Source organism: Trachemys scripta, chromosome 2 (assembly GCF_013100865.1).
Source record: "Trachemys scripta elegans isolate TJP31775 chromosome 2, CAS_Tse_1.0, whole genome shotgun sequence".
Taxonomy (NCBI): Eukaryota; Metazoa; Chordata; order Testudines; family Emydidae; genus Trachemys; species Trachemys scripta.
The window spans coordinates 90,228,245-90,249,702 of NC_048299.1; the positions used below are offsets into that span (position 1 = coordinate 90,228,245).

Below are 21,458 nucleotides of genomic sequence, written 5' to 3' on the forward strand. Positions count from 1 at the left end.
TTTCTGTTCTTCAGTTAACTTCGATTTAAGATGGTGGTTATTAGGAACTTAAAGGGGCAGAGACTTGTATATTCCAGGAGTTAAGATGGGGGAAGGGTTTGTTCTAAGATAACTTTGTGAGTAACAATTCTACTGGAGAAGGACAAGCTGAAAATTGGAGGTGGATTGAAAAGTTTTTGTTTTTTTAATAATTTGCGCACACAAAAAATATTTAAGATCTCAAATCAGCTCATATAACTTCAGCTACATACAACTAGACTTATGAAAAAATGCATTTGGTAACAATATTTGAGAAGTACAGGTAGTTCCTCCGTAATTTACTTGCCAAGGCTTTGAGTTCAGGGTTCATTTTCCCTCTCTGCTAGTAACAGCACTGACCCCCTACAGCATTGTAATGAATGCAACTCCCTATTTCTTGAAGGGGGTAGCAACATTGTAAGCACTGCAATGGTAATGAGCACTGGTTTTAGCAAGTGAAGCAGCTAGCAGTTTGTCTTTGAAGTGAATATGAACTACAAAAATATTATGTCCATAGTGAAGTATTTCTAGGTCCTAAACAGTTATGGAACCTAGACCATATTCAACTTTTTTTTAGCTCTGAGATAGAAACCTTATCAGTATTAGAAAATTGTTAAATCGTAGCGTGTTGCTCTTTTCCTCTGATTTTTGAGCAATATAAAGTCTAGAGTGTGTATTATCAATATCACACTTTCATAGGCTATGGATTTTCAGTCTGCCCTTAGCTTGTAAATTAAAATTTTAAAAGATTAGTGCCAAAAAAAAAGTCAACACGTGAAGGCATCCATCTTAATATTCCTAGCATTGAAGCTGCAGTGATAACATGATTTAAAGATTCCATGCAACTGTGTAAAGACACTGCTTTGACTTAAACCAATAGAGCAGGGGAGGGCAAACTATGGCCCGTGGGCTGGATCCGCCCCGTCAGGGTTTTCAATCTGGGGGATTGCCAGCCCCATGGCGCAGTGGGGCTAAGGCAGGCTCCCTGTCTGCCCTGGCCCCATGCTGCTCCCGGAAGCGGTCGGCACCACATCCCTAGGGGATGGGGGAGCAGAGGGATCTGTGTGCTGCCCTCACCTGCAGGCACCGCCCCCCGCAGCTCCCATTGGCCGGGAACGGGGAACCGTGGCCAATGGGAGCTTCAGGGGTGGTACCCACAGGTGCGGGCAGCATGTAGCGGAGCCGCCTGCCCCATCTCACCTCCAGGAGCCACTGCCGGACATGCTGGCCACTTCTGGGCATGGCGCGGGGCCAGGGCAGGCAGGGAGCCTGCCTTAGCCCCGCTGCCACCCGGGAGCTGCTCGAGGTAAGCAGTGCTGGGCCAGAGTCCGCATCCTGAACCCCTCTTGCACTCCCCTGCCCTGAGCCCCTTCCAGCACACCGCATCCTCTCCCACACCCCAACTCCCTGCCCCAGTCCTACATTCATGGCCCTGCATACAGTTTCCCCACCCAGATGTGGCCCTCAGGCCAAAAAGTTTGCCCACCTCTGCACTAGAGAGAAGCACAAAACTTTATGTAGCATTGTAATAGTTCAAATTTAGCAGTGTTTACACTTGTTTTGTCTGCTTTCCTTTACCATTTTAAACTGTGTAGTAGCAGCCCATGTGTGTCTTACCTGTAAATAAAAGTTGCTAGGAATTCAGACTTAAATGGATGGCTAAATATAAAAAACACAGGGTGTAATATGTGTTAAAGTACAAAGATTGTGAAAGAAATACAGTTGAAATATCTGACAAACTTCCTGTGTTGTAGGAAAGAAATTGCTTCTTTTCCTCAGAAGTGCCAGCAGAATTCAATTCATTCCTCCAAGAATGATGGATTTGTGTAGTGAATATGGGAATGCATGGCTCAATCATACTCTCTTTGAAGATAGTGACAAAACTGCCTTTTGTTTTCATGAGAACAAGACTCTGGTTACAAATATCTACTCTAAATTACCTGGTCTAGAGTAGAGAGGAGGGCAAAAAATTAACCCCTAAAGGGCTTGGTCAGTTGAGCAGCATTTATTTATTGAGGTGTGAAAAAAGAAATTGCTTCCTGATCCCAGCTGATAAACAGCTTCTGCCTGAAATAGAATGCTAAATATGCATTGTAATATATCCTAGCCAGTTTAACTTCAGATTATATTTTTATTCAGAAATAGTTGAGTTACCAGTCTGAAAATTAGGGAGGGCCATGTGTACACAATATATTGCAAACTGGATTTTAGAAACTAGTTCTACCAATTGATTTTATCTTTGTCAATTAACATTCTAGTAGATAGGCAAATATTGTACCTTTTGGACTACGTTACCAATCTAGAAATAATTATATCACATTGTAACAAGATAATCGGAGATCTTATTGAAATTCATAGGAAAAATACCTGGACTTCCACTTCTAATAGTCTAAGAGGAATTCAAGTCCAAGTATTTTAAAGGACACTGTCAATTCAAAATCAAAAGATTCTGTTTTTGAAAAAAGCTTTGGCTCCCTTTAGTAATGTTGTGGCTTTTATAGTAACATTTTTCTATTTAAACATGTTCTCTTCCCTGTTGTGTGAAAGACAAAGAGGAGAAATTGACTATATAAAAAATGCTGTCTAATATGTAAAGTAAAACGGGGGGTGTGGAGAGTTTTCCTTAGTCTTTCATTTACAGCAATCTGTAAGATGAGATGTTACCCACTATCTACTTGTAACACATTCAGATAGCTATGTGATCTCTTAAAAAGTTGGTATTCTGATGACTCAAATGGTAACTAATACTCTAAAGCAATGGTAGAATTAAATTATACAAGTAGCTTATTTTTGTGTGTAACAATTATTATATAGTTTTGTAAGAACATTTGAAGGGAAGGAACCTCCTGGGTTGTAAAGTCCAGCCTCCTGCTGTTGTAAGCAACCACATGATATAATCAGTTTCATGAACGTATCAAGCTCCATTTTAAAACCAGTTAGGTCTTTTATCTGCACTATTATTATTGGGAGGCAATTCTAGAGCCTGATGCCTTTGCTGGCTAGAAACTTTCTTTCCAGTGTTATGTTTTCAATTTCCATAAAATAAGGCAGTGCACTTAATAAAATTGCTGTTTTTAGAAAAATGTCTGATTCAAACTACTATGGTACTGACAGGGGGATGGGCGAACAGACTATTTTGATCCAGTAACAGTCCCGGGATAAGTATTACATCCTTCTAGATTTAGAAGCAAATGAAGCAAAATAGCAGAAGGGACACAGTAAGGGGGAGTATGAAAAGACATAAGTGAATGAGAGGGAATATGATTGAAAGTTCTATATTAGACTATTCATATTATTTTAGTAGACCAATTTTGGTTTCAAATTGCTATCAGTGCAGTTTGAAAACTTTGAAGAATGGTGAGGCCTCCACACAAGATCAGTATTAAATCAATGTCAGAATGATTATTTATAGACCAGTTTTGCCAATGAAGAAATACTATAGTTATTGAAAAGGTCCACTGAAACAGTGGAAAAAGTCACCATAGTACTGTATTTTTAGAGAGCTTATTTTTAAAAATAGGCTAGTGAATAGCAGAGAGCCAAACGGTGACAGTCATATGGAGCAACAAGGCGTGTGAGGCAATGTGGGACATGGAGTTAGACTCCCTGCCTCCATGTATGTGTTCATATGCTGCTTGTGCATCAGATTTATTTATTTATTTTTTTTAATGGAATGAAAAGAAAAAAAGTTTTTGCTCTTCTAACTGTGCCTTTCAAAATACTGTTGTAAGATGAGTAAGCATTATTCTCTCTTCGCAGATGGGAAAATAGTAAAAGGCCAGGCTAATTGAATTGCATGAGCTCACACGTGAATTGTGTGGCAGAGACTTAGGCAGGTCTTCACTACCCGCCGGATCGGCGGGTAGAGATGGATCTATCAGGGATCGATTTATCGCATCTCGTCTAGACGCGGATAAATCAATCCCCGAACGCGCGCTCCCCGTCAACTCCGGAACTCCAGATCACAAGAGGCAGAAGCGGAGTTGATGGGGGAGCGGCAGCAGTCGACTTGCCGCCATCCTCACAGCCAGGTAAGTCAACCTAAGATACGCCAACTTCAGCTACGCATATCTTAGGTTGACAACCTCCCCCTTCTCTTCTCCCCCCCCCCCCCCCAGTGTAGATCAGGGCTCAATCCAGGTTTCCTGACTACCTATCCTGGCCTCTAATACATTGCTGTCATGACTAACTTTAACATTCACCAGGAAAAAACTAAAGGTATTCTTCATCTTAGTGCACAGCTTTTGCAGCAACTCAGCAGTCAGCTCTGTCGTTCTTAGATCACTCGGTTCAGTAGTCACATGTAAAACATAAACAAATGTCCTCGGGGCTGTAAAAGCAGAGACTGCTGCTAAAACAGACTATATGAAATCATCACTTGTAGTGAATTCCACTGAGGCCTCACACCCATTAGGTTTCCAGTCATGAAACGGAAAAGAATTTTAGTCCGTTTTAGCTGATTTTGTTTATCTTTATAGTTTGCGAGGGAATCTTTCAGTGAAGGCAGTTAAAAAGGAAGTGGAGAAGAAACTACGACATCTGCTTGCAGACTTGCCACTCCCACCAGAGTTGCCTGGAGGAGATGATTTATCCAAAAGTCCTGAAGAAAAGAAACCAGCAGTTCAGTCACACAGCAAAAGGAGGCCTAAGTATGTTTACTACTTCCTTTATATATATATATATATATATATATATATATATTAAAAAAAAAAACTGCATGTAAGACAAAGTGAGACACAAGTTTCTTCAAAATATAAAAATTTGAAATGTATATAATTTACCTGGCTTTTTATAATTATTCAACATAGGAAGTACTGGAAATAAGTTAATGCCTGCAGCAAATCTTGAATCAATCGATTTACTTCTGCTTTGTGCTATTTAAGCCTTTTTTTAACCATTAAATGACTCAGAATGTTTTATTTCTGAGAGTCTTCTAGACAGGCAAGGCGGTCCCTAGGTGCACTGGCACCATTTGAGAAGATGGAATTTTGTACTCCTGCCCACCATTTCCCTATTTGCCTCATTTGCACTAAGTTTCTCTGAACCCTATTCCCTTATTTATCCTCATCCTTTGGTCCCTCATCCTTCTGCCCTTCTGTGTGCAGTAATGATGAGGGACCAAATGAGCAGAAACTGCAGACAAAAAGAAAGTGGTTTGGAATAGGCTTGTTGGTGAGTAACTGTGAAGGTCCTCTTTAGATGCAGAACTGAAAGTGCCCCACTCAACCCATGTTTAAGACTGTTACTTGGTTTTATATCCTCTTGCTTGTATACCCTCCCTTAAATCACCACATTAAAAACTTTCCCTTGAAATTCATTGTTGTGTAAACTATCCAGAAAGTGATTAATAGGTAAGGCTAGATGCTGTTCCTTTCTTTGCACCCATTCACCCTTTTACAATGAGGTTGCTGCAGCTATAACACTTTGAAGAAGGTAGATACTGAATGAGATACCTTTTATGATAGTTAAATGTACTAACCATTGGGTAGGCATCTTTTAATAGATTAGTGAAGTGTGTATGTATTGTTTTGGATGGACAGATGCAGAAACTGTTAAGTAAAATGTGACTCAAAATGTATCTTTCCTGAGACACAATAATTTTGCTTTTTTTATAAATTTCAGTGGAGACCATTTTTAAACAAACAAACATTCCTTTGTGGTGTTTTCAATGCGAATAATGCAGTTTTGTGCTAGGGCAGGAGAAATGCAAAGCGATTGACTGGAAAGAGTCGGCAAATGAAACTGAAACTAACTAGTCTGTTTCCTTTGTCCAAGAGAAATTAAAAGAACATAAGTGTTGAAAGTTGAATTCATTCAGTTCTCTCAGATCTGTTTTTCTAAGAAGTTAGTAATATGAAAAAGGTTACTTTTTACAGATAACTTATTTCTGAACATTTTGATATTTTTATGGATGTATTTTTAGAGCTAATTTTTATTTAATAGAATATGTGGACCACGCCATGGTGAAACAAAGGAAAAAGACATTGACTGGGGAAAACGCTGCGTGGATAAATTTGATATAATTGGCATTATTGGAGAAGGCACTTATGGGCAAGTTTACAAAGCCAGAGATAAGGATACGGGTAAGATCTGAAAATATATAATGAATGAGTGCTGTTAACTACAGAATTGCATGGATTTAATTTGGTATATTTTGTAAAATGCGTATGCTTTTCTGCCCTTCTCATCTTGGAAGATTCTTCAGAATTGTGTTGGGTTTCGATCCTGGTAGTTCTTCATAGTAGTAGTAATTTCTCTGTGCTGCTTAAAATCATGTAACTGCAGGTTATTGCTAGAAGCATAGGGTGCAGGTATTTTTTGGCCAATTTCCTACTTCAGCTTTCATGCCTTGAAGACAGTTAGTGAGAAAGAAAAGAGAGAGGCACAGCAGTAATGCTTGTAGGAACTGTTGATGAAAGAGCTGTTGAACAAAGGGTATATTCTGGAACTTTGCAGTTTCTCCTCCTTGCACCTTCATAGCTACTACCTGAAATAATATAAAGGGGGGAGAGCCTCCTGTACAATGACACCCTGAAATATGATCTCTAAGGTTGCTTTTCCTATAGTAGTCCGATAATTCTCATTTATGGCATCATAGTTTAATTAAAAGCTGAAATGTTGAAAAACTTGTAACTGCCTATCTGTTTATTTTATGGCTTTCTTGGAACACCAACCATGGGGTATCAAAGGACATTTTGGTCAGCACCTTATAATAAGCAGTATTTTGAGATTAAGTTTCCTGATGTATGTTGTTTTATTTTCTTGTTTGATCATCTCACTTTACATTAGTATTCTTTGCCACATTACAAATGTGCTAGATGTATTGTTTATCAAAAGGAAAAGACGCAAGAAGGAACCTCCGTCTATTTCCCGACCTCAGGTGTCCTGAAATGTGAAATCTGCAGCATGCGTAGGCCTTTAAATGTAGAGACGCTGTTGACTCTCTCTTGTGTGTGGGCTTAGTGATTGGAAACCCAAGGAGGCAGATCCGATTGCAGATGAGAAAGAAGGAAGAAGGCTATTTAATAGTTGTGAGAAAGTTGTCTTATAGTTTCACTTCTGCAAAAGATTTGGTGTCTGAGCTGTGAGTGTTTTGTTAACATGGACCTGAATTTACTTTTTTTATTTTATTTTTTAGTGCAGGTGCACATACTGGAACATGAATGATTGACATCTTTTTTTTAAATATTGTAATTCAAAAAGGATGTATTGAGTGACAGAAAAATCTGAACTTCATTTGTTTGAGTGCTATCCTTCATGTTTTTATTTAAACCTTTTCATAGGAGAAATGGTGGCGCTAAAGAAAGTACGGCTGGATAATGAAAAGGAGGGTTTTCCAATTACAGCTATTCGGGAGATTAAGATTCTTCGACAGCTTAACCATCAAAGCATTATCAACATGAAGGAAATAGTGACAGATAAGGAAGATGCTTTGGATTTTAAGAAGGACAAAGGTATGTACACATGCACAGGGCAACTACTTCTCTGCAGTCCCATTCTTAAAGCAAATATTAATTCAGTATCTGCAAGTGGAGGTTTTACTTAAAAAGTGCATTCATAGGTAGTAAACTTTCAACAAGGAGTTGTAATGCTACTTGTTCTCTCTACAAGCCCTTTATTTAACAAACAGATAAATACCATTGCTTTTTGGAGTATTAATGTAAACACTCTCAGAACAGAATAAATGTAACTTTGTTTTACAGTGTTGGAGCAGATGTGAAGATGCTTGTTATATGTAGATTAAGCAGGATTAACAGAAAATGGGAAGATGTCACTTTGGAGTCCAATTTAGACTCCACTCTGCTCTCCTTGTTTTCTCCTGCCTCACTGGAATACTGCAGTCTCATTCCTTTAGGGAAAACGTTTTCCTTATAGGCTTAGGTTATTTTTGGCTTGTGATTTCATTTTTTGGATTCGGCATGAGCGCAGATGACAGAAGGAAGCAAAAGGGCAAAATGATGTATAAATTGGCCTTCTTTGAAGGCCAAAGTACAGATGGATTTATTAGTAAGTAAGATGGATATGTTCTTGCGTGTCAGAGGCCTACAAACTTTCATCATCTTTGTTCGCTCTTCTTGAGTTACAGCAACCTTCAAAGCGGAGAGCCTTAAGGCTACAGTAGGGAAATTTGTACAGGGCTGTTGTGTTGTGCTCTTTGCAAGTGTAAATCTGACAATAGAGCTGGTCATTCCATCTTTGGAGATGTCTTTCATGCAGTAATCTACCAGACTGTTCTCAGTAAACCCTGGCTTCTTTGGGTCTCCAAGCAATAGGTGTCTTTCTATTAAAATTTTTGGCTGAGAAAATGTCATTTTAGGGAATTTGGATACCTATGACATTGCCTTTCTCTCCCTAAATCTTAATGGGGAATATTAAGTAGATCCCATCTGTTCTGTGCTAATTGAGCCAGGCCCCATAAAGGAGAATTTTCTTACCACCAATTCTTTTGTGTCCTAGATTCCTCTGGCGTAGACTCATCTCTATTGATTAGTTAGGAATCTATAAAAGATTCTGTGGAAAATGTGAGGCTTTTATACAGGCTACTAATCAAAACCAATTTTTTTTCCTACTTTAGAAGTACTGAGTGAGGAGAGAGTAGGACAAGTGAGTGGTGCTAAGCTAAATGACATGTTGTAAAATGAGTTTTTTCACTGGTTCCTCTCTGTCCTAATCTGCATGTGAGGAGGAACTACTTTTCTGTTCTGTGCCAGTAGAATCCTGAACCCAGAGAACAAATTGGTAGTAAGAAGAGTTCCCTTTCTATATAGTTATTGAATATCAAAGAATCCCAGGGGCCTCTGAAAACTAAATCAATGAACATATAGTCACTTCATCCATCATCAAAATGCAGTCTCCTTTGAAAGGAATGTGGAAGTTGTTAGTACAGTGTGGCAACATTGCACAATAGATCAGACAGGAAAAGATGAATATATTATGCAGCCAGTTGACACATTGGGTGACATTTTGTTTAGGCAGAAAGTAGTAGCATGAATTTGGTTATGGTGCCAAGGTTAAAATCTGTACTCTTGCAAGATGTCCTGTAGGAGCAGTAATAACCCAAGATGCTGATTTTTGTGTGTCACCCAAAAGAGAGTACTTCCACCAGGGTTCAGTAGTGACTGTGGTTGTGAAGGGTGGTGCCCCAAACACATGCCATTTGTAGGAGGTAACTTAGATTTTCCATGGTTTTTTTCTATTCAGTTGTTAATCAGACCGATCCCTACTTAGCTCATGAAAACAGTTTGTGTGATCATTCAGCCTACTGTGCCTTGCACTATTGTTACTGTCTTATTGCTGAAAGTGTCTTTTCCTTCTCTCTCTTGTCACTTGTGCCACATCGAAACTTAGATTGTAAGCTCTTTAGGACAGAGAGAGTTTCTTTTTTTTAAGTGCCTAATACACGTTTTGGTACTATTAAATTAATTAATCCTTTTTTTGGGCTGAGCTTGTACTTGTGATACTGATTCCCTTTTTGAATTTGGTATTTATAACAAAGAGAACTGTTTTCATCTGTTGTTGACAGATGAATTTGGACAGTCTTCCAATACTGTGGTTCTGTGAAGTGGCTTAAATAGAATTAGTCTGACAACAACCTCTTCATAAACAGACAGTATTGGCAAAAGGGTATACAAGACTCTTACTGTTGCAGGCTGTGTGAGAAGAGGTTGCAGTCAGAAATTTGCTTTTTGGGTTACTGCTTCGCTCTGTTTCCCCATGGAGTATAGTTTGAGATGAACTTTATTGGTGAGAAGTTGTAGCCACATCACAGTCCTGACTGAGCATGGAGCTAGAACAAGCACACTGTTTTTCAGTTTCCACGATACACTATCACAAACTGTATTTTTAACTTGGATTCTTAAATTTAAAAATAATCATTATTAAAGTTACTTTAAATTATGTATCCTGGTCAAGATATACAGCATAGCAGTTCTTGCAGTGAAGAGGCAGTTGAATTTGCTTTTCCAGCAATAGCCTTACTATCTTGATCTTCTAAAAATGTTTTGGGTTAAAGTTTGGTTTAAAAAATAAAATAAAAAGAATAACCTAATACTTAAAACTAACATGTAAAAAAGTGAGGCACATGCAGATGTTTTCGAATGCTGTTATACCCTATGATTTTAGTTTGCAGGTTTGGTTTTGAATGTGATATTGTGTCAAACTAGTGAAAATGCCAAACTATTAACTATTTCTTGATAAAATTGAATCTTTGATTTTAAGAACAGGTAATTCTGTTTGATGGGAATATATAAAAATAATTCTTATATGTATTCATCTGTCTCTTTAGATCAAAAATTAACTCCACCCACTTGACATTTCAAGATTGCATATCTATGAGTAGCCCTATTTTAGACAGTATAGCCTTGAACATAGATTTGGCTGACTCTTTCTGAAAGTCCATATGGTGAAGTGGGTGAGACTTGGGTCAGCTATATCAAAGATCAGAGTTCTGTTTCCTCCCTGTGTAACCTGACAGTGGAGCATGAGGCCTTGCTCAGTAATGATTGTGAAGGGCACCAATTTATTAACAGCAATTTAGAAGAAATGTAAAACTCATGGCTTCCTGGTTCCCAGCCCAGGTCACACTCCCCCCCCAGGCAGTTGGGTGCTCAGATAGAGGGAGGAGAAATTGGAGGATACATTTTGTGTGTCTTGTCAAGAGTTACATTGTGGCATGCTGAAAGGAAATGGTGATGCATGAGCATTATTCATGGAATGTTAAGGAATTTTGATAGCAGGCTTTTAGCAAGTTGTACTGAGCAAAACACAGATGGAACAGGACCATTTCAGATCTTTTAACTGCGCCAAATCCAAATGGATTTTCATGGGAACAGCAAAAGCACTTCACGTACCCCAGGTCTGCCCCCTTGCCAAAATTCCAAATGCTGCTGCAAATCATTGAATTACTAGAGCTCTTTTTTTTTTTTTTTTTTTTTTTTTTTAAGTCAAATGTGTAATGGAAAGTATTAGACAATCTTAATACAGTATAAGGGTTGTTGCTGTCCCACTTATAAAACACATGCTGTTATCTAAACAAAGCAGGTCACAAATAGCTGAAAATACTTCACTTAATATGTGCATTTCTAATATGCCAATACTTGAGAAGGAAAAAAAACATATTGGGAATCATTGGGTGAAGAAATCCTCAGAGGTGATATCTGGGGCATTAATAGGAAAAAGCTGCTCGGAGTTGTTTCAGCTTCTGAACTGGGAGTGGGAGTGGGTCTTTTGAGGATTTGATCTATGTTCAAGGAGGGGAGAAAGATTAAAATACCTTTTCTAGACAAATAGGATTGGACGACTACAGATGTATATATTTTTCAGGGTGAGGGGGTGGTGAAATTCTAATTTACTAAAAGAGATTTCTGTTCTTACAAGATACTCTGCTTTTAACAGGGTATAAAACCACACTTCTCACGTGTGGAAGGTAATCTTTAGGTACTTTTTAGTACCTGAGCCTCTCAGCTGCCAAATTGTACTTCTTACATCTGAGACCCTCCATTATCTTATGTTGAAGACTTTGTCTTGTGACCAGCAGGCTACAGAAACTGTGGCTGTCTCAACCTCTAGTTACAGTAGAAGCAAATGGCTTTGACTGTGTGGGCCCTTGTGACAAACAGCATAACCAGCTCTCATCTTTGTATTTTTGGCTTCTCTCTTTGTGTTTGCCTGCTGCAGCCTGAGGGCACTACTGCTTGCTGAAAGTGTAAATCTCCGCCCATGCCCCTTGACTGACTCTGAGGGCTTGTCTACACTGCAGATTGAACCACAAAACTTTTTTTGTTCACAGGTGCTTAAAAAAGCCCCTGGTAGCTAAAAGCTGTGTAGTGTATAGACAGCCTGAGAGAGGGATATGCACTCCAGAAACCGTTTACCTTTTGTTACCACTCTTGAGAGGTTATGGGTTTTTCTTGTCTTTGGGGATGTCTGTGTGAAATTACCTGTGCTGATGGGAGGAGTTCTCCCATTGGTGTAGGCAATCTACCTCACAGAGATGGCAGCTAGATTAACAGAAGAATTTTTCACAGCGCTGAGTGGCATAGCTAGGTGGACTTAAGTTTTCTAGTGTAGACCCAGCCCATAGCTTTGGTTACAGAGAATATAGAGATCCTGTGTCTCTAAAAGGTACGTCTACTCTACAAGCTCTACGGTGATACAGTTGGATTATACGTATACTGCTATACTGTAGACACTTACTACAGCAATGGAAAGGGTTTTCCATCCCCTTGAGAGGCAGTAACTATGTTGAAAGAAGAATTCTTCCATTGACTGAGATTGGCTTAACTGTGTGTCTCGGGTGTGAATTTTTCAAACCCCTTAGCGATATAGCTAGGTTTACCTAAGTTTTAGATATAGAGTAGGCCTAAAAAGCTCTTGCATATTCTGACATTCCCTAGTCAGTCAGCCCCAGTCATTTTCACTCAGCGAACTTTTCAAGACATGCCCTTTCTCCCCATCTAGGGCAGCCACTCCTAATTTTCAAACCAATTTTTTCTACATACTGCATACAATAGAGTTTTGAACAATCTCTGTGTTTTCTAGGAGATGGGCTGTTGAAAATACAAAAACCCTTAATTAAATAGCTGACTTTCAAATGGCTAACCTAGCTATAATACTGCTCTTCTTGGTGCATATGCTTACTTTCCTTTTCTGCGGAACACAGTGGAGGGAGTTAGAGTGTGGTCTTTACTAAATGTCCTTAATTCAGCTGTCATGAAACACAAATTATTGCTTGACACATCTTCTGTTGTTATGGGGCCCTCCATCACAACCCAAATGTAACAACAATTAAGCCTGCATTTTTCATGTGATTCAATTCAACACTGATGGTATTGGAGTGGTTTTCTGAAGCCTTCAGGTGTTAGAAAAAGTGTCCATACCAAGTGTTAAAGATATGTATTTAACCAATGCCAATGTGCATTTTGAGACAGGAGAGGGTATATGTTCTTGGTTCTTGCTAATCTATTATAGGGTTACTGTCTGCTTCAGTTGGGAAAATTCACAGCCTTTAGATTTTTCCTTATTCCTTATCCTTATTCAGGAGTCACTTCTGATGATCTTGCTGGGCATTAGAAACTAGAAGACATGCTGATTTTGCAGCTAAACCACTTAAACTGCAAGAGGAATTAAGATTAAATAGTTGAGCAACACAATGATATCCCAAAAAGAGAGTGAATCCTGGTTTGAGAGATTTTGATGAGGAAGCAGATCTGACTGACAGATTCCTCGCTTCTGGAAACTCCATTTAGAAACTAGGCTGACGTGAAGAATATTGACTTCATGGTGGCACTGGACATATTCCTGCTGCTACTCTGGCAAGGTAGTCAGTGACTATACTTCTGAAAGGGTTTTTACTTCTGTTCTGATTTTTGACTCACAGAACAAAGTCCCTATAAACTTTGTTGTACGACTGGTTACTTCCTTCCAGCTATCAGGCAGTTCTGTAGTCTTTCTGAAAGTCTGTGAGGATTCCCTGACAGCAGTCATGCAGTCATCAGAGAATACTTCACTGCAGAGCTGTCTCTCTGTTCCCATTGTAAGTAACTTTACCCAGGCTTCCCAGGGCTAATGTGAAGGCTGTTACGAACTGCAGAACTTAGTGAAGGCATGGTGTTCGAAGGGTCATGAGGAAAAGCGGTTTTTTGCAGCCTGGTCATTATATTGGCCATTTGGTGCTTCCCATAGTACTGGTAGTGGGAGTGGGCTAGCATAGAACAGATATAAGAGGTATGGATCTGTTCAGGTAATAAAGAACATCTCTTTCCTCTGCTTGCTCGTCTGGGATCCTTGACAAGTTGAAATAGTGTAAGTGCTGGTGTAACTGGAAACTGAAAGCTTGCACTGGTGACACATTTCGAGAAATATCTCTGGAAACAAGGTGACTTCCTCCCTAGAATAAGGTGTCAGCTATCAATTTTCTTTGGCTAGTCAGGTTTAATTTCTTGCTCTGATTTGACTTCCCCATTTTTATTGGCCAGATTGGTCATCTTCCTATGAGGAAGAGCTTTTATACACAGTAAAAGCTTTGTATCCAGCATGTTGTGGAATGGGGGGTGCTGATAAGTAAAAAAAATTCCGGTTAACTAAGAGGGAGAGAGAGTTTCGGTGTGTGTGGGGGGGTCAGGGCTGGCTGTTGGGGTGCAGGAGGGAGTGCGAGGCGCAGGGGGTTGGGGCACAGGAGGGAGTGTGGGGTGCCGGATCTGGGCAGGCTCATCTTGGGTGACTCTGTGTTGCTGCCTTCTCCCCGAGCTCTGGCTCCGCAGCTTCCATTGGCTGGGAACCATGGCCAATGGGAGATGCGGGGACACGCCTGTGGGCGGGGGAAGTGCGCATAGCTGCCTAGCCGCGCCTCCGCCTAGGAGCAGCAGGGACATATCACAGCTCCTGGGGAGCTGCCCGAGGTGAACGGTGCCTGGATATGGCACCCCACACTGCGAACCCTCATGGCCATTCCTCCACCTAGAAGCAGCAGGGACATATCACCACTTCCGGGGAGCCACATGGAGCCAGGTAGGAAACCTGTTAGCCCCACAACAACCAGACTATAACCTGGACTTTCAATGAAGATCAAAAATGCCGGCTTATAGAGCTTTCCGGTTGCTAAAGTGAAGGATAACACTACTTTTACTGTATATGTTTAATCTCAATAACCCGCTACGCCACTTCATCTACAGGAACACAACAGGAGGCTCCTCAGTTAGGGCTGGGGAACATAATTAGGGTTGGAGAGCCTCCTGTTGTGTTCTTGTAGATGAGCTGGCATAGAGAGTTATTGAGATTAAACATGAAGGCTCCCAAATGCCATCTTCCCTAATAGGAAGACTTTCTAATCTGGTACAAATCTCTCTGCTCCCACGTCACCGCCACCTCCCACTTTGACAGTTCCAACTTTCTCCCTCCCATGTTAACTTGCCTACAAAGCAGCTTCCCACTAAGACGTAGGCACTCTCTCCTATGACTGCATCTTGCAAGACCAAATCCAGAGACTCCACAGCCCTCCTGCATCTTTGAGTGGGGGATAGAAACCTCTCACTGAAATTATCCTCAGTCACACCAGCTAAAATGTCTGGAATGGTAGGGTTATTTACTTGAGGCAGATATTCCTTTTCTATGTTTAGATTGGGCTCTGGCTCAGCATGGATGGGGGCCTACCCATTTGGCTATTCAACTCCCAGCTTGCCAGCTGTAATAGCAACATGAGAAGCTCTGAGAGGTAGTGAGGACTCCTGATCTGCATTGTCTCAGTAACCCAAACCTAGAAGAGACCTTTGTATTTCTCATTCCATTGGGCGAATATCTGGTGCAACGGAGGCACCAAATATTTGGTAACTACTTCCGAGGACTAAGTAAGCTCTTGCAGTGACAGGTCTTTCACTTGAGAAGTATTTGGCCATGGAATTTGTTTGGAAACAAAGCAATTGAGACATCAGTCTGAGTGTACAGCATACAGAAATACAGGATTATTAGAAAACAAATTACAGGAATGCGACTCTTGAAGAAATAGGAGATGAGTAAAGTATGATATGAAGTAGTATCACACAACAAGAATATAGTCATCTGTAGCTTATACAGAAGAAATAGGAAAACCTTAATAGAATGAGAAGATACTAACCAGGGGCTAAAGGGAATGAGGAGGACTCTTAGAAACAATTTAGGGTGAAAAGTACTAGAGAGAGAGAGAGAGAACAGTTTTAACGAAGGAATAAAATTGATTCATATGACTGAGCTATTGCACGTCTTGTTAAAATCCATTTTAACAAGAATCATAAAATTGTGTTGATTAGAAAATAAATGTTTTTATAAGGAGCAACTGATTAAGAGACTATATGTGACGCTTAAATGTACACAACTGGATGGGAAAACTTACATTAGAAGAATTACATAACAAACTTCTTGTATGACTGACAGTACTTCTGAAAAGTCTTTGACTGCCATAGAGGTTATGGACAACTGGAGAAAAGAAATGGAGTTCTGGTGTTAAACAAATAAAATTTCTGACCATTACTATCCCAAAAGTCTAACTAGTATTTCTGTTTTTTAAAAGAGGAACAAATGTTAAGAAGAAAACACTAAATATCTAGAGGATTACAGAAATATAAGTAATAAGCAGCACCAATTTATGAAGAAATTATCAAACAAACTCAATTGTTTTAGGCAGCATTTCAAAATGAATGAGTGAAAGGAAAGCAAAACATGTAATATTAGTACAATTTTTAATGAAGTCATGAAATCTTATCTGAATTCATTTTGCAACTAGGCTTGTAAATGATCATTATTACATGGACTGAACATTGGCTGAAGGACCATAAAGAAAGCACAATAATAAATGGTAAAATATCAAATTGGGAGAAGATGCCTAAAAAGGTCCTACAAATACTGGCAGTAGATCTAGCTTTAATTTGGAAGCACTAACTAAACTTAAAGTATTAATTTAGAAAGCATTGTGAGCACCAAGGGCAGAGAAATAATGCAAAGGGACTTAGAAACATGAGGATAGCACCACCTACCATTTAGGTTGCCCGACTCTTCCCATTATAAGACTCTGTTTTCAGTTGCCTATAATTTTGTCAGGCTTTAACCAGTTGGGATGCAATTTTCCTTGCTGGGTATCTGCCTTGGGGTTTTTTTTGTTTGTTTGTTTGTTTTGTTTTGTTTTAATTCCAGCCAAAATAGTTTACCTATTCCCAAGAATGAGGCTAGGAGAAAATACATGGTTTTTGCTGTATTGCTTTTTGGCAGACTTTCCTTTGAACAGCTCTAGTACCGCCATGCTTTGGAGCAAGGACTCGGCAGGGTTGTGCCTTTTACCGTTCTCGTGAAAATCTGCCCAAAGTTGTAAGCCTTTGAAAAATCAGTTTGCACATGCTCAACAGAGGCTTCCTGAGATTTTAGCAGCTAAATTCCCAGGGCTGAGCAGCGCTTTCTTCGCAGCTGGGACTCTCTCTCTCCCCTGCGCTCTTAATGACTTCCCTGATGGGATGAGGCAGCATGGGGGAGGAAACTGCCTGATTCAAATGCAGAAGGGACAAGAGGGAATAGATTATGATGAGTGGGGGATTACGACTGGGATTTAGGGTGGTCGGGGAGACTGATACTGGCTAAGCAAGGGGACTGGGAGCTGGGACGGGACTGTGAATAGGTGGATAAGACAACTGGAGCTGGGAGGGAAATTTAGGGATGGAGAACTGAGTTTGGATTCTATTGTAGACAGGTTTTATACCATGTTCAGCACCATACAGTAGCTCCTCACTTAACGTCGTCCCAGTTAACATTGTTTCGTTGTTACGTTGCTGATCTATTAGAGAACATACTTATTTAAAGTTGTGCAATGTTTGCTTATAGCATTGTTTGGCCATGGGGGCTTGGAACCAGCCCCCCATCAGCCCCCCATCAGCTCCCCTCCACCTCGTCCAGCGTCTCCCATCTGCCGGCAGCCCTGCAGATCAGCAACTCCCCCATCCTTCCCTGCACTTCCCGCCTGTAGCAATCAGCTGTTTCGCAGCATTCAGGAGGCTCTGGAGGAGAGGCGGGAGGAGGCTCTCCCTTTCCCCTCTCCCCCCGAACCTCCTGAACGCTACAAAACAGCTGATTACTGAGGGAGGGAGGCGTGCAGTCTCCCCACTCCCTACCCATGCCTTCACGAAACAGCAGATTGCTGCAGGCGGGAGTTCAGGAGGCTGGGGAGTTGGGGAGAGGGGCGGGAAGAGGCAGGGCAGGGATGGGGCCTTGGGGGAAGGGTGGAGTGAAGGTGGGCCTGGGGCAGAGCCGAGGGTTGAGCACCCCCGGTACTTTGAAAAGAAGAGCAAGAGAAGCAGCTGGACAATCCACCCTATTTCACCCTCTGACTCCTCCATCTCAACCAAGCTTCACAATGGCCAGGATAGCTCAGTGGTTTGAGCATTGGCCTACTAAACCCAGGGTTGTGAGTTCAATCCTTAACAGGGTCATTTAGGGATCTGGGGCAAAAATCTGTCTGGTCCAATAGGTCCTGCTTTGACCAGGGGGTTAGACTAGATGAGGTCCCTTCCCACCCTGATATTCTATGATTACATTGTTTAAAATTGTTTTAAAAGTATATTGTATATGTATAATATCTTTTGTCTAATGAAAAAATTTCCCTGGAACTTAACCCCCCCCCCCATTTACATTAATCCTTATGGGGAAATTGGTTTCGCTTAACATCATTTTGCTTAAAGTAGCATTTTTCAATAATGTAACTACAGCTTTAAGCGAGGAGTTACTGTAATGTACAAGTGCCTTTTCAGTAGTGCATTAAGCAGCATTAACTACACTTCTGTCACATGTTGTTGGACCACCCCCTGGAGAACTTTCTGTCTCCCACCCAAACAAGCTTTACTCTTATTGTTGAGAGTTCCATTGTGCCAGAGGAGTGACGTTTTCGACCATGCTCTTTGATCTGGTGTTTTAGGTTCTCTGGGGATGGTCTTTTAGGTATTCTGGACAATGATTTGAAGATAAGGACCAAGACCTTGAAATTTGATTCAAAGTTCTATGGGAAGCCAATGAGAGCGAGAACAGGTGTGATGTGCTCATGGTAGCTGAGGAGATGTGCTGTGGCATTTTGTACTTGGAGCTTCCCAGGTGTTGACGGTTTCATGCACAGTATGTCACATTGCTGTAATCTGGTTGAGGGCTGACAAAGGCATAAATAAGTGAGGCCAGGTCTTCATCAGGATGGGAGGGAGTCTCCTAGCCAACTGGAGATAGAAGAAAGTATTACTCTCATCTGTTGCAATGTGAGAGCTTAGCATTGGATGAGAAACTTGGGGGAAAGGAGGAAATGGGGGTGGGGAGACAGGTCTGACGAGGAGCTGGGCGTGGGGGGAGAACTGGCACTGTCTGGGCAAATAGATTGGGATAGTGAGTTGGATTGGGGGAGAGAGCACTAAAACTTGAGATGAGAAGATTGAGACTGAGAGCCAGTGGGGATGGGGAACATGGGTAGTAGAAGAGGGCAAGTGATTGGAGGCTAAGGTGGGGGATGGAGGCATCAGATGTGGAGCCAGGCGGAGGTGGAGGGAAACTGGGTCTGGCTGGGCAACAAGACAGAGACTGATGAGAAGCCTGAGGAATGGACACTGACACTGGATAGGTGAGGAGACGAGGAGCTTGGGTGGGAAAGGGACTGGTTGGAGGGGACAGTGTTAAAGGAGTCACTTAAGGGAAACAGGCAGAAGAGTCTATGCCTGCTGGAGAATGTTCCCCTCCAGAGCCTGGACTGGAATCCAAGATCTCTGACTTACCATTCCTCTCCTCTCAGCATGTATCTGTGAAACTCGAGAGCAAAGTTTTTCTCATCCGCCTGTAGTGCTGGTCCATCTTCTCATTTACTCCATTTGCTCAAGTAGTAGAGGTCTGTGCAGCTGATCTAAATACTCCAACCCTGCTGGTGATCAATGTGGGTGACTGTGATGCCACAGCATGGAATTCCTGTGGGGTGTGGTGGATTTTTCAGTTTTCTTTTTAAAAAACCTAGGGAATTGCGTGCACCAAAAAAAAAAAAAACTTAAAAGGACATTATTAAGGTTGCAAAGTTAAGCGCTCCAAAGTTAGGAAATGCCAGAATTAAGTTTGTCTGTGCAACATTAATTCAGCTCCCTTGTGCCTGTGCATTTTGAGAGTTTTTAATTACATGATCCTATACTGTTTTTTCCCCACAGGAGCCCTACCTCATTCAGTGCACAGCATAGACCTGCTCAGGGTTGTATAGTGAAGGAGATTATCTGCTTCATTTGTTGCAGAAGTTGGAAGATGTGAAGTGAATGAGGCAGGGGATCATAGGAAAAGAAAGGAGGGTGTCATGGTTAAAGCAGTTGAATGCTGCCATGGATTATTGGATTCTATCCCTGCCTCTGTCCCAGAGTTCCTGTGTAATGTTGGGCAAGTCGCTGAAACTAAACTTGTCATACACAGTCACGAATTGTGTGTTCCTCATTTCTGGGTGCCTGACTTGAGATCCTGGTGTCTGATTTGCAGAAGTGCTGAGCCCTCACAGCTGCAACCAGGGTGGATTGATTTAAGTCACTGATTTTAATGATAATGTAAATCACCAAGAAAGAAACCTTAATCTAAATCATTTGTACTTTTTAGTTAAAAGTTGGTTCTTGATTTACAACATATTGATTTACAATTCCACATAGACTTCACACTAAATTCGGTGCTTCTTTTTGTCAGCCAGAAGGAGATGCTGTAGCTATACACATTTATATAAGCAATCATGTGACTTAATTTACCTTTATTCAGATTCTGATTATTAGCATTGTTAGAAATGGTGAATGATGCGTTCTTATTTGCTAGATTAACTTTTTACTTGTAATTTGTGTCAAACTCTATGTTGATGGAAATTCAAATTCAATTAAAAAGGCACAAAAACAGCATTTACATTTTTTTAAAATCAGTAAAGCTACCTTAAATGTGCTGGATACATAGGAGAAAAAATGCTTATCCAAAAGTTCATCGAACCATGTTTTACATTTTAAACTAACTGATTTATTAAATAAAGTATCTGCAATTAGTGAATTTAACTGCTTTTTTTTCCTGGTCCCTGTGTTCTTCTAGATTTTAGAACTAATAGTTCCCATCTTCCACTTAGATTTAAATTCATAGATTGGAAGAGGAAAACAAGTTTTCCGTCTTGTTCAACTTCCAGTTGGTTTCTTAGCTTTGAAGGAGTTAGTCATTGAACTGCATTAATTGAACAAACTGAAATGAAGAAAATATTCTCTCTGCACTTGCAGAAGAGGCTATTTCTATGAAAAGCTCGTTTTGTACTTCAGCAAACTCTGGGTGCTTAGCCAGTGACTTACACCAGTTGAGTGATTTGACTTTCTTTAAAACTCTGGCAGCAAATATACTGCTGAATATTATTTTTTTGTATTTCCTTTAAAAGATTTTAATAGCTTATAGTGAGTTTAGGCCACAACACTAGTTCTTAATTTCAAATAGGTTTAATTTAAAAAAAATAAATCTGTATTTAATTTAAATAAGATTTAAATTATTATTATTATTATTTATTTTTAATTATCTACCCTGACTGCAACTGAAGTTCATGGGAGTTGTCTTTTGAACTCAGAAGTGCTATATAGTTAGGCTTGGAAGGATGAGGTTTTTATCCGTAAATGTCAATTTCACCATACACAGAAACTGACGAAAAATATTTCCATCAATAATAATAATAGAAATAAAAAAAATAATAGAAGCAATAATATTATAATAATAGAAATAAGAAAAATGCTTCTGGAGAACTCATTAGTTTGATTTAAGGCTATTTACTTTGTATATTGGACAAGTGATGCTGACAGTTTTTGTTTTTAATGGTTATAAAACTTTGACTTTTTGAATCTCAGCGTTTTCTGTCATTAAGTAATTGTTTGACCCTTTCATAATTTCCCACAACTGTGAAAGTGTAAATCAGTAAAAAT

At 40.3% G+C, this 21,458-nt stretch overlaps 1 protein-coding gene across 4 annotated transcripts in view; it reads left to right on the forward strand.

The window, feature by feature from the left end:
* Positions 1-21,458, forward strand: part of CDK13 (cyclin dependent kinase 13) — a 64,899-nt gene that overhangs the window by 15,346 nt on the left and 28,095 nt on the right. For all 4 annotated transcript variants that reach the window (XM_034761242.1, XM_034761244.1, XM_034761243.1 and 1 more), the window contains exons 3-5: positions 4,497-4,667; positions 5,962-6,101; positions 7,302-7,472. In XM_034761242.1, the coding sequence (XP_034617133.1) occupies positions 4,497-4,667; positions 5,962-6,101; positions 7,302-7,472 (482 nt within the window). The remainder of the gene's footprint in view (positions 1-4,496; positions 4,668-5,961; positions 6,102-7,301; positions 7,473-21,458) is intronic.